The sequence below is a fragment of the Calonectris borealis genome, chromosome 8 (genome assembly GCF_964195595.1).
Source record: "Calonectris borealis chromosome 8, bCalBor7.hap1.2, whole genome shotgun sequence".
Lineage (NCBI taxonomy): Eukaryota > Metazoa > Chordata > Aves > Procellariiformes > Procellariidae > Calonectris > Calonectris borealis.
This window is the reverse complement of record NC_134319.1, coordinates 6,967,520-6,980,788: the sequence shown is the minus strand read 5'-3', so window position 1 is coordinate 6,980,788 and position 13,269 is coordinate 6,967,520. Positions and strand designations below refer to the sequence as shown.

The following is a 13,269-nucleotide window of genomic DNA, read 5'->3' as shown; positions in this document are numbered from 1 at the left end:
CTGACTGAGAAAGGCAAGGAATTCAAAGCCGTGCCTGTTGGTCCACATCTGTGTTGCTGGCCTGCCACTTCCTCCTTACCCACATGTTCCCAAGCACAAGAATGGCACCAGTTTAACCAGTTGGAAAACTGAACCCTTCCACCAGAATCAATCAAGTCTTTTACACTGCCATAACTCAGACTCGATGATCTTAGAGGTCTTTTCCAACCTTAATGATTCTATGAACTAAGAAGGGAATCCTGGAGATTTGTAACTATCTACAATACTTATCTTATTGAACGCAGATAAGGAACAAGGCAGCAGCAACAGACGCTACAAAGGTACATGCACTACTAATGCTTGTGCAGCTACTCTCACGTCATGAAAACTGTGCACACCTCAAAAGCACTCGTAGAGAAAGAAAAAAAAATCTGAATTCTTAGGTAGAATTCTTCGTTGATGGAATTGCCGCACAGGCCCATCTGTGAAAAATAGAGCAAAGAAAAGCCACATTGCCACCCCCAGGATACGTTTCTGAACCAATGGGCCAAACAGGTAAGGCAGACAGAAAAGCCTGGATTCAGCCTGATAATCTGGTAGCTACAGCAATGGAGGGTGCACGGGGTTTAACTCAGCTGAGTAATGAGGGACAAAGCAGCCCTCACATTGCAAGCAATGAGGTCACTGCCCCATAAAATCTCCACTTCCACTAATGTACTTTGCTTGACGGGAATTCTCTGTAAGAGAAGATATTTCTTCTTATTGCAGTTTGCTTCACTATTACACTTAAATATTCATTGCATTTAGAACATAGCACTACTAACTCTTCTGGAGCACAGACAAAACAAGGAAATGCTGAGAGTCGTCACATCTCACCCCCCAGTTTACCCAACTGTCTCTCACATTTCTGTAGGAGTTTGAATACAGGTTCAATAACAATTAAAAAGATGCTTTTGAAATAAAACATTTTGCAAGGCAACTGATCTGAAGGGAAGAGTACCTTAAAAAAGAAGCATCAAGGATACAATGAGACAATTGCCAGAATTCAGTGTGGCCAGATTCAAGGTTATGAGTAAAAGCACATACTATATTGACCAAGTCTATAAAGACAAGACAACTGTGGTGGTTTTGGGAGGGGGAGAGATTGACAGACTTTTCAGGAAACAACCAGCCCCTAATTATTTTCAGTTATGTGATATTAGGGGGCACAGCTATTATTTGATGTAAACAATGTATCCACATAATGTACCCACAATTCCACAAAAGAACAGCAATCATTTTTAGAAAAAATGTCTTAGATTTTCTACTCAAATGGAAAATTTGAGCACTGAGGGACACTCAATGCAATTAAAAGTGTAAGGATCGTGTGCTAACTGCACTCACTTTAATAGTAGTGAGATTTCTATGGCATTAGGATTTGCCCTTCAGTTTCTACGGCTTTGAAATAGAAGGCAGCGCTTTGCTGGACTTGGGCTGAGGTGAAGAATCAATTGTACAACATGAGCAATTATTTTAAACTTGTTGGAAAAAAGAAGTGTATTTAATTGTGAGCTGAACCTTCCCAGTTATATTTAATCAAATAAACAAATTTCTTTGCAAAATATAAGCAAAGTTAATCCAACCATTATACCTTCTTCTGTATGAAAACAGTGTATTTCAGCCACTAAGATAACTTTCAGATATTGTTTTATCCATTAACATGACTCATAAAACAGCTTTCTTTTTGGTTTTTCATCAAACATTACATGGTCCTCTCCTGCGTAGGACTGTACTGAGTTCAAACTAACTGATTTTGATTCAGTCTTCAGATCATATGCTCAGGAAGCATAACTGTTAAGTACTCGTTAATTAGTGTAACGCATATGTACCCGTGGCCACTGAAGGATGGAACTCCCACCCACGTATCTGCCATCGTAATACGATCGTTGGCACTGAGTGCTACAGAGGATTTCCCTTATTAAAACTAAACAGATTCTTGCTTTTTGGATGAATAGGCTCAGAATTATAGCTTCATTCTTATGAAGAAAGCACTTCAGGGACATGAAATACAATCATATTTGGCAATAAGAGATGCTGTTTCTTGGCTATTTCAACTCCAAGAGCTCTAACTGTTGAAAGACAGACTGCCCAGAAGATAAACATACCTACAGGCCAATTTTTGCTCCTCCGACAGTACGACATGTAAGATTGGAAAGAAGAACCAGAGATAACTTCTCCAGCTAAAGTACAGAAAGAGCAGCAGGACAAAGTGCTTGTGTGTGTGTACAGGTAACATGCAGTCCAGCAATATCAGGCTTTCGTTTTAATTATCCATAAATCTTTGTATAAAACCAGTTCTTTCATACCACTCTTCCACAATTCCGTGAAAAATTATAATTTGGGGTGCGTAAGACACGCGTGTGTGTGTGTGTGTGTCTGTGAGAGCGCATGCTTGCAGTGTGTTCTTTGCATCTACTCTTTTTTCAGGGAAACATTGTAAAAGTACCGAATTCTAAATTGTCTTGTTTTCATATTGTGTTTTCATCTACTATGCTTTAAAAAATAAATTATTCATGGAACATACTGATATGGACAATTTATCTGTAACTGAGGGATCAGCATAGAGCAAACGTGCAGAGGCCATCATCAAAGCCTGCTGTCATGAGCGAGGCACCACTCAGTACTGGGAAACTCTATTTGCAGAACGTTACACGTGTCTGTTCTTTTTTAAACCTAAGCTCAAGAGACAGCAGTAGGGAATCTTGCCCTAACCTTCTGCAGGTAGAGCTCTGGCACAGCTTAGGCTATGGCTTTATGGTTTAATTCTTGACTTACACAATGACTATCTTACCTCTAACCTAAGTTCACGCAGTATTTTACATTTAATTACAACACACATTTGATATATTAAAAATGCAACTACCTTCATTTTTCCTGTAAAAGTGCAATTAAAGGTAACTACCAATCTCATTTTTCTTGCTGTTTTGTTCTGAAGGAACTCAGGACAAATATGATTATGGGCTGAGATTTTTCCTAAATAACAATGGGGATTCTTCTGCAATTACTACTGCTTTCGAAGGAGCTCTAATACTTTAAGCAGTGATAAAGTGGCAGCTGCACATGTTTAATTTCTGAGAGCCTGGGCATAATGCACAAGCATTAATCCCTCCAGCTGTCCAGTAATTAAACATCATGTAAAGTCCAGAGGATAACATTGCTGTGCTACCTTATCTTATTTATGAAGGACTTTCATTTTTTAAATCTATAGTCATTTTCTTTCCATTCTTGGAAATAATTGTAGATTCCTCCACCACTGCAAGTATACTCAAGTTACAGCTACCTTCTATAAAATGACAGGAATTTCAGGCTAGCCATGTCTCTTTTCATCACATGCTGAAATAATCATGAATAGTGATAGTAGATAAATATTTCCTCTACAGGCATGAATGCAGTACTATGGGCTTTAACCCCATTAAAATTGGTGGGTTTCTCAGGGAGAATATATGGCAAAATCCGATCCTTTGGGTTTGATTTCCCTCTGAGCCCACTGAGGAACAGTACATCACTGTGCATCTAGCCTGTTAATGAAGGTAATGAACAGAATTCATAACTTTGACGAAAGCATGTATTAATCAGATTGCAAAGGAAGCATAAAATTAGTGCTATGTTATCACCAACTAAAAAGCTCTCAGTAGGATCTGTGGAGATTCGGAACGAACAGAATCAGTATGGTCAAATCCCCATAGGTAGCACTGGAAGTGTGACTCATGCAAAACACAGGTATCTTTTACTGCATCAAGAAGAAAATGATGCTGAGACGACATGATGCTCCTTATTGCTACAGGACAATGATAAAAGATGATAAAACAATTTAACTGTCAACAGAAAGGTCACTTCATGTGAGTGCAGTGTGGAGAAAGGTGGTTTTAAATCAGCTTTGTAATTTCCCCACTTCACCTGGCTCATCACCAGGTGGATTTGCTGGAGGGATCAGACCAGCTTTAGCCTGCTTTAAATTCTGCCTTCTGCCAATGGTTCTCAGGTGATCTGAGGGCTATTGAGCAACGTTGGAAAGAGTTGACTCTGAAAGTTTTCTGCACTTGGACCTTCCAAGAAAAGTACTCCTCACTTGCACTGCTGCTTTTTATGGAGAATCACACATGTGCCTGGAGCTTTGCTAGAAAAAAGTGAAGGAGGATCTTGTGATATATATACTATGGAAATGTGAAGGCTGTGAGCTACCATAGCAAGGACATGTGGCTTACAGCTGAGCAAGAATGTGCTTACTGTTGTTTCCCTTATTCATTTAAAAAACTTCACCCAGTTTGTTCACTTTTAATCTGGTGTATTGTATCATACAGCTGAAAATCTGTAACTAATTCTGAGATATATGGTCAGCAATGAAAAGCTGGAAGACCAGGGTCCAAAAGATGCTCTCGGTAATGAGGCTGTCACTGTCATGAGACTCCTGCAGGAATTCCTGGCTCTCACCCTTGGACAACTTTATGAGATCAGTATAAGCATATCCGTTACCTGCACAAGTACCCATGGATCGCTGTCTCTGTACTATAGATAAGCGGAATAAATAATGGAATGGGAAAATAGCTTATTACGCTATCGATATATCAATGAATACATCATTTCACTGTATCTGACTATTGGGTAAGGGGAAAATTGTACACTTCCAACTCCTCATCTGCGAGACACAATTTCCATACTGGGTGCAAGAAGTGGTCCAGGTGAGAACCAGTAACACAATCAGAAGAGATGGGGCCAGAGCCTTGCTCTCTCTGTTGAGCATCCCAGAGTCCTGTCAGGAGGAACAAGTGATGTGTGCATTACAGAGGGGCAATGCCTATTTCAGCTGTTACAGGATGGTAGCTCTTCTGTTCTAAAGCCATGCTGAAATGCTCTCCGCATTCCTGAGCGGCTGACAAAACACTGGTTAGTATCTCTCTTAGCAGAGATTTAACAAGTTCTGTAGTAGTTAGCAAAGTCCAGACTGACCCTGAGTTGTGATGCTTTAATAACACTCTCTCATATTTAATTTCTCTTTTTAGTCTCAGTAAACGCGTTCCTAAGCTTGTCCAATTGTGACAAAGGTTAGGTATGCTGGGAGCAGAAAACCTCAACCAGGGAAATAAGAAAGAGGATGTCAGCACCTCCAAGCCAGCAAATTCAAGACTGCTCTTACATTATTAACTGTTGATGTCTATTTTAGAGGACTAAACCTGATCCATGACTACCACACACTTAGTATTGTAAAGACACAAGTTACTTCTGCTCCAAATAACTTAAAAATATGGGTTTTTTCTTTTTATATACTCTTTTATTTTAAAAAGGCAGATATTTGCATTTTCAAAAATTGTTTGTGCACTGGAAGTTAGCAGCAGACTTACAAGCCTACCTGCTGGAAGTAAATTATTTAGGCAGACAGGCACTTAGCCACCTAGATGCAAGGATTAACGCCCGCAATTAATCCCTCATGCAATTACAGCCTGTGCAGACACAAATCTGGATCCCTAATCACTGCTGCTTTATCCACTGCAGGTTAAATAATTCACAGCTTCCGCTGTTTCCTTGGGAAGTTCTTCCACAGGGTGAAAATTGCACCATTTTTCCTCCTTGCCCATGGGTGAACAACAACAATAATGTGCCTTACCATCCATTGATAATGGCTTCCAAGCAGTATGATGGGGTCAGTGCGTGGACTGCTTATAAAAATAACTGCTTTCCTAACGCTGGTACCAGACCAGGCCTAACAGGCCAGCAAGAGCTGTTTTACACATCTCTGTGGAAGTTTTTATTTTAATGGATTTCATCTATCAAATTGTTGTTTCTCACTCCAGACATGGCAAACGGCACCCTCATTTCAGATGAATACAGTCTGCTTTGCTTACTTCTAAGGCTAGCTTTTTATAGGATTGGATTGTACAGGGGGAGATGAGGAACTCAAAGGAAATTTTTGACTTATCCATTGTTTGAGATGCTGCATTTTTTTTCAGCATACTCAGGTAAGTCCAGAGCTTGCTAACTGCAGCTGAACCCTTTGTTTAAAGAGGATTACACACGGACAGCATACAAGACTGCAAATTCTCTCCTTCCTTGAAGGAAAGATATTCTGAGCACTGCTGTGACAAACCTTTTTCAGATCACACAGGGTGCCAATCGAAACAGCAAGTCTTCAACAGTGACCAAAGCAAAGGAGAGGGTTGTAGAGCACCAGTTTGTTTCCATTCATGCAAGATGATGCACCAAGGACGTGGCTGATACAAAGCACAAAGGAGAACCCAACCCAAACAGAAGATTCTCTTATTCATATTTTATACTTTTGTCCCTGAATTTGTGAACAGCAGCTTTCTCCCTCCAGCTAGCCATGCCAGTGCCCACACTGACTAAGCTGGATAAATTTCACATTGATTCAAAAAGCAATTACATAATTCTGAAAAGAAAAATCCATCAAGAATTATCAAATCCAGAACAGTATCTGAAAAGCAAGTTGTTGGAGGCCAGAAGCAGACATAGGAGGAAGAACCATAATACACTGGCACTGTTCTTACAGTTTTGGATTATTCTACTACCATAATCATTGTTTTCCTCTCCTGCAGTAGATTCTCTCTTATCTTGGACTGTGAACATTTTGACATAGGGACAGGTGCTTGCACAGCCTCAGCACAACCAAGCCTTGCTCCTGTATCTGGATACCAGCACAATATTGCTAGTAGTACAAATTACCAATGCAGAAATGCAGGCTCAAGTAATGTTTATAAACTCCATATTAAGTTCTTTTGAAGAATTATAATACTAAGAGCCAGTTATTCCTATCAAGAAATAGGAGTATCCATAGTTAAAATATGTTTAAAGTGTCACATCAGCTTGAAGTAATAGCTTTATTAACATAGACTTAGAAAGAGCTTAGGGTTTTTCTTCTGGATGCCCTTACTCACAGTATCTTCAAGTCATCTTCCATTTGTTTACTGCACGTGCAGGCTCTCACCATAGAAATTATCCTGAGCACAAATAAACTCCCTTCCAAACATATATCCAGAAAGATGTGTTATTTATAGACAAGTTGGTCAGCTCTGTGAGAGGTGCAGTCTCAGCTATTACAGGGTGCTCTGTTCCAAGGGGCTGCAGGTGACAGTCAGTGCTGAAGCTTCTTTTAAAATGAGAACAAAAACGTGGGTGCAGAGATTAAAAAAAAAAAGAAAAAGTCTGAACCTAGGAACAGACTTTTTTTTTTTGTTAGGATACTGTGTGCTGCTGAGATAAGAGAAAATGGATAAAGGAGGACTCTAAACAGAGAAGAAATGGGAATGTTAACAGAGTATCAGTGGATAGGCTTAGTGAGGTTTATCAGATTTGGATAAGAGAGAGGATAGCTATCAATCCTCCACAAGCTCTCAGAGTTTAAACGGCTAACATGTTTGTTCTCATCCATGAGGAAAACACCTTAATTTGACAAGCAACCTCACTGAAAATGCTTCCACTACAGCCATTCAGCAGTGCTTCCTGTTTCCTTCTCAAAGTGAGTTTAATGTCTCTGAAAGGTGCTGAGTCAACAGATCTTAGGACTGAAAGCTTCTGATGTTTGCATCCACCCAGGAAGCTCCACGTTTGCCTGTCAGGGCCTTTCTGCCTGGTCCTCTGGCCAGAGAACGGCCCATCCCACATTCAGACTCATCAGCAACCCCTCGGCAAAGATTGCCAATGTGCACCCACCGAGGTGGCAGCCTATGTGGAGACAACACTCAGTCAATAAGGAACTAGATGAAAGTCACTAATTCATTTCATATGAGTTACCCAACAGCCATCAGAAGATGGTAATTTGTCCTTGGATTAAATTTCCATTTTAAGAACCTGCATGTGCACTAAAAATGTGGAAGATAAGCAAGACTAGAAATGCTGAAACATCCAGAAGAGAAACACTCAGCTATTTCTAAATCCATTAATAGCATCATTATGCTGAAATTATGTGCCATTCAGAACATATTTACATTCATTTTGGGGTTACCTAGAGCCTTGAAAAAAAGAAGTTCAAAGCAATTTCAAGTAGATTTTTATTATAAATAAAAGACTCCATGAGACAACTCCTACTGGTGTAAGCAGCCGCAGCATTAAATTAGTGGAGGCAGCCACCAGTGTAAAAATTGTTTTAATTTAACTAACTTATATTGGGAAAAGAATAATTTTTTCAATAGCAGTTACAATTATCTTCTGAACTTGCCTCTAATTCAAGCCTCCCATTCAAAGGTAAAAAAAAAGCATATGCTATAGAGAGAACACTAAGAGTTTCATACAGAAAACAAATAAAAGACTTTTGAAAACTGCCAAAACATCATTAGCTTAAAGGACACAGGACTGGGGGTCTAAGCACATCACCAACTTACCTCATCATACTAATTTATTACTTAGGAATTGTCCATGCACACACACTTAATTCCACATGAAACAGGAGGCAACTTAAGGCAACCTATGCCTTTCCTTATGAACCAACCCAACTGGAACTATGCCGCACAGGCTCAGTGCAAACACAGTAACCTGTTGCCGTTACCCCTGGACCTCTGAGTCATGTGCAATATGAAATTGAGATGCTTTGTAAAACTGTGTGTCTAACCTGTAGTTAATTGAATTAGTGAGTCGCATTGAACCTTCATACTGAGCTTCATACATAACAAACTGCACACTGGGTTTCATTGGCAAGAGCAAGGCCAGCAGGTTGAGGGAAGTGGTTATTCTCCTCTAGCTGGTACTTGTTAGGTTGTATCTGAAATACTATGTCCAGTTTTGTGCCACCCTGACAGTACAGGAAGGGCGTTCGCAACCTGGAGAGGGTCCAGTGGAAGTCCAGCAAGATGGTTATGGTGTTGGAGCATATGATATACAAGGAGAGGCTGAGGGAAATGGGTTTGGTTAACCTGGAGAAGGTTAGAGGGAGATCTTATTGCAATTTTCCTATATCTAAAGGGGTGATACAGCGAAGCTGGAGGCCTACTCTTCTCAGAATTGCACAGCAAAAGGAGAAGATGCAATTGGCACAAGTTGTGACAAAGGAAAAAGTAAAAAAGGACAAAGAAAAAATATTTTCACAATGAGTGGCTAGACACTGGAACAGCTTCATCAGAAAGTAAAATCTTTGGTAAGATTTTGTTTGATAAAGCTGACTGCAGAGAAATAAATTTATCCACGTTTTACTCAGAACCACAAAATGTTCAAATAAAACAGAGAATCATAGAATCATAGAATCATACAGGTTGGAAAAGACCTCTAAGATCATCGTGTCCAACCGTCAACCCAACACCACCATGCCCACTACACCATGTCCCTAAGGGCCTCATCTACACGTCTTTTAAATACCTCCAGGGATGGTGACTCCACCACTTCCCTGGGCAGCCTGTTCCAAGGCCTGACCACTCTTTCAGTAAAGACATATATATTTCATTACACAACTTCAATGAAAAGGTATAATGTGGATTATGAACTGGCTAGGTATTATAGCCCAAAATTTGGTTTTCAAATGAAGAAATATCAATCTGTGCTTGCATGTAATCATTCAATCCTTTCACCAGTAATCTGGAAGTAAAAATAACATTGCTGATATCACATGCAACACCAGAAATATTGATGGATGGGTGAATAACTACACAGAGCATGAGATAGCTTCTTAATAGCCTGGGATCGTTTGCACACAAACAATTTAATAATAACAAACAGAGTTATATATGAACAATATTAGAAGGGTGATTTTACTTCTGCACAGACTGCTAAGACTGATATTCCCTAAGTTCTGGTGGTCTGTATAAAAAGAAAGTTGGAAAATTAGCTGGGATACCGAAGGGAGCCACAAAAATGAATCAAGCATTCATGCAAAAAAAAAAAAATATTTGACAACATGAAGCATAAAGAACTAAGTATGTTTAGTCTATCAAAAAGACAGTCTGAGAAATGGCTTGATTACACAGTGTAGGAGTTTTCACAGAGGGAAAACACTGTTAAAGAGTTCTTTCATTCAGCAGAGAAAGGCCTAATAAAAGGCAATGGCCAGTTAGGGACTGAATTTAAAAGAGTTACAGTAAATAGTATATCATTCTCTCTCTGTCCAGTGAAACCAACAAGCTATTAATAAAGAAATGTGCAGGCCTATCTATTACATCCCAGCAGACACTAGCCTTAGTCTATAGGGCTACACTCTGCAGGAGGAAGCACATGGCAGTAAAGCTGCTGAGCTACCACAGAGGAAGGTTTGAACATTGTTATTTAAGTCCTTACCACATCATCTGGGTATTAACCCTGATAATCATGTTCCAAACTGACTAACTATATTCTGCTACAACAGTAAAAGAATACTTAATTCTCTATAGAGTTCAGTTTATACTCTCCAGCCAGCTCCAACTGGAGAATCCTTCTTTCCTCTCTTTTTCTAAAATTCACTACTTAGCACTGCAAATGTAGAGTGAATGAATTTGTTGGCAGGAAAAGTCATCCCTTTACATGCAATTTGTAACAGTCACTCTAGGACTTTTATAGTCCTCAAGGGAGATGTTGCATACATATGAAAGTATTACTCTAACTCACCAGGAGTGCAACCAGCCTCATCAATACCACTTTCACAATCCTTCTGTCCATCACATCTCCAGGACGATGGGATACATTTGTTGCTTAAGTCTCCACAGCTAATTTTTTCAGCTGGACATACTTGCTTGGCTGGAAGAATAAAATAAAGGAAAAAACCCAAGTTAAATGTAATTCTAGACATTGCTAACATTGTTCGCACTTTTAAAGTTACTTTCATTTTGTATGGCTCAATCCTGAAACATACTGTAATGAAATCCCAAGTCAACACTGATTTTGAGGTATGGCTGCTTACGTCCCGTATGTGTTCCCCAAAAGAGATCACAATACTTTTACATGGGGGGAAGGGGGGGGGGGGGTGTAAAAAAAAAAAAGTGAAATTAACTGATTCAGCCAAAATGAACTGACAGAGTTGCTTCAATAGATCAACAGGGATTTCAACTAAGAGCCCAGGGCCGGTTGAACGACTGGCAGAAGGACTGGAATACTCAGTGTGAGTAATGCTCAGTACAGCAACAGCACTGCCTGTTTGTGACTGCCTCAAACCCTCAATACACTGTGCTTTTGCTGTTAAAACACTAGCACCCTGCACACCAGCAGTAGTACTGAACAAACTACTCTGAAAATACCACCTCAAATTAAGTCAGGAAAAACAAATTGCCTAATTTTAGTATAAGGGTTTACTTATATTTTTGGTATTGCAAGGCAATTTCTAAATTTAATGATTTAGGCAGATTATGGTCAGTAAACCTAGGGAAAAAGTGGCAAGCACAGGCATGAACTCATACACGTTAAACAAACTTAACTGTAACTACCTAAATTAAAGGCGACTGTGATCTAAGACATGGAGACACAGGAAGAACCACAGAATCAAAACCCCCTGTACATGCAAGAATACAACTATGAAAAAAAATCTGCCAAATTTATCTGGAACCAAGTAAGCTGTGAAGCTCGTTCTCTTATAACTATTTTGCATTGCCAAAATTCTTTTTTTTTTTTCATACTAGTGTAAAGAGCAACAGATCTACATTTATTGTGACAAGGCTGCTCAAATGCATAATGTTCCACAGTTTAAACAATTGTTTAGTATTCTGAAATCATCATCCAGTTTGGCAGGATTTGCTTATTAAACAGACCAATTTCTCTCTTTAAAAAACTACATGTTTTCAAATAGTTCTTCTATTAGTATTAATGATGATAACGCTATATATGGCTGCAGGTCTACTGAAAAGGAAGGAACCTAAATTCTGAATTAAAACTTTCACATTACCCTGCCCTGGTAAAGGTATTTATGCAAAGTCGATCAGCTTCCCAAGTGCTGAGCAAGAGAGGATGAAAATTATACCTCTCCCTTTCCATCTGCACAAGAAGGCTGTAGAGGGGCATCTTACAGCCCCAAAACATCAATCAGCCACTTAGAAAGCAGTGCCATTTAATCCCAGGATTTCTCTGTCTTAGCACCTCGAAGTGCTATAAGAAGCAGTTTCTAGAAGCTGTGGGCAACCAATATATCAAGAAAAATTAGGTCCTGCCACAGACAGACAGTTAATAACAGATGTAATGAAGTCTTATAAGCCTGAGGCAAGACAACGTTTTTGTTGAAATTTGCTCACTGCATACCTAAATAACATTTATGAATATTGCCTGATCTAGAGAGTGGAGGGAAAAAAGGGATCCTTATTGGGCTTTTTGATTATTTTATCCACAGGTCAGTATAAAAATCACTCGACATTGGAAAGGCTCCACAACACCACCCCACCAGGATCAACATGTCTGCCAGCTCAGATTGGTGCCCTGCCACAGGCCGGGACCCATGTCCCGCATTTTCCCCTCGGCCTTGGTCCCTCTAAGCTGCAGGTTTATAACGCACGACTGCAGGGACTGCGCTGAGCGCTCACGTCCTTCCACAGAAGTCAGATACACATCTGAAAACCAGGTCACTTGCCAACTGTGCAAAATGGTGTAAAAATGGTGCTTGCCCTCACCCTCGAGGAAGCTGGCATGCCTCACTGCGGCCGAGCTGCTCCAGACCCCATGCCCAGAGCTGTATGCCGGGGCACGCATCCTCAAACATGCCCAAGTAATTCATGGATACAGAATGAAAAACAAGTTCTGTAGCAGCTCATTGTCAATGAGCAGCCCCCTCAAACAAGAAAAAATGGAGCTAAAATGGCCCACAGCCCCTTAGCACAGAGGGCTCGCACCCCAAACATACCGATTCTGCCAGACTTACCCAGCCCTCACATGCATAGGTGTGACTCTGGGGAATGCTGCATGGAAAAATAAGAATGTGCAGCCAATTCACTATAGCTTTTTTTTTATTTAAACCTCTGTACAGAGCCACACAAGGATTACAGACTGCACTCTGGCAGGCGGAGCCTGCAGGGGCCAGGGAGGGAAGGCGCTGGAGGCCTCACCTCACTGCCGTCGGCCCCTCTGAGGAGAAAGGTGGCAACTCTCAGGAGAAGACAGCAACTTCTGGGAAAGGAACAGGGACGGCCACAGGCCATGCGTTTGAGGCAGCACAGGAGGCCTGGGGACGCGCGAGAGGCACAACGCCTGGCTGCAGGGGAGGGACCCCAACCCCGACAGCAGGGCTGCCTTGTCTTCTGAGGGACCTGCCAAAGCAGCGTTGGTGAAAACAGGGCTTTTTGCCACAAGTACCATACAGAGGGATGACGTGGGGTCTCTAGCAGCTACCTGGGCTTTGCATTCCTCCATCGAGGCCTCCAAAGCCTC

At 40.6% G+C, this 13,269-nt stretch overlaps 1 protein-coding gene across 2 annotated transcripts in view; it reads right to left on the bottom strand.

The window, feature by feature from the left end:
• Window positions 1-13,269, bottom strand: part of LRP8 (LDL receptor related protein 8) — a 195,075-nt gene that overhangs the window by 32,103 nt on the left and 149,703 nt on the right. For both annotated transcript variants that reach the window (XM_075155731.1, XM_075155732.1), the window contains exon 4: window positions 10,534-10,662. In XM_075155731.1, coding sequence (XP_075011832.1) covers window positions 10,534-10,662 — 129 coding nt within the window. The remainder of the gene's footprint in view (window positions 1-10,533; window positions 10,663-13,269) is intronic.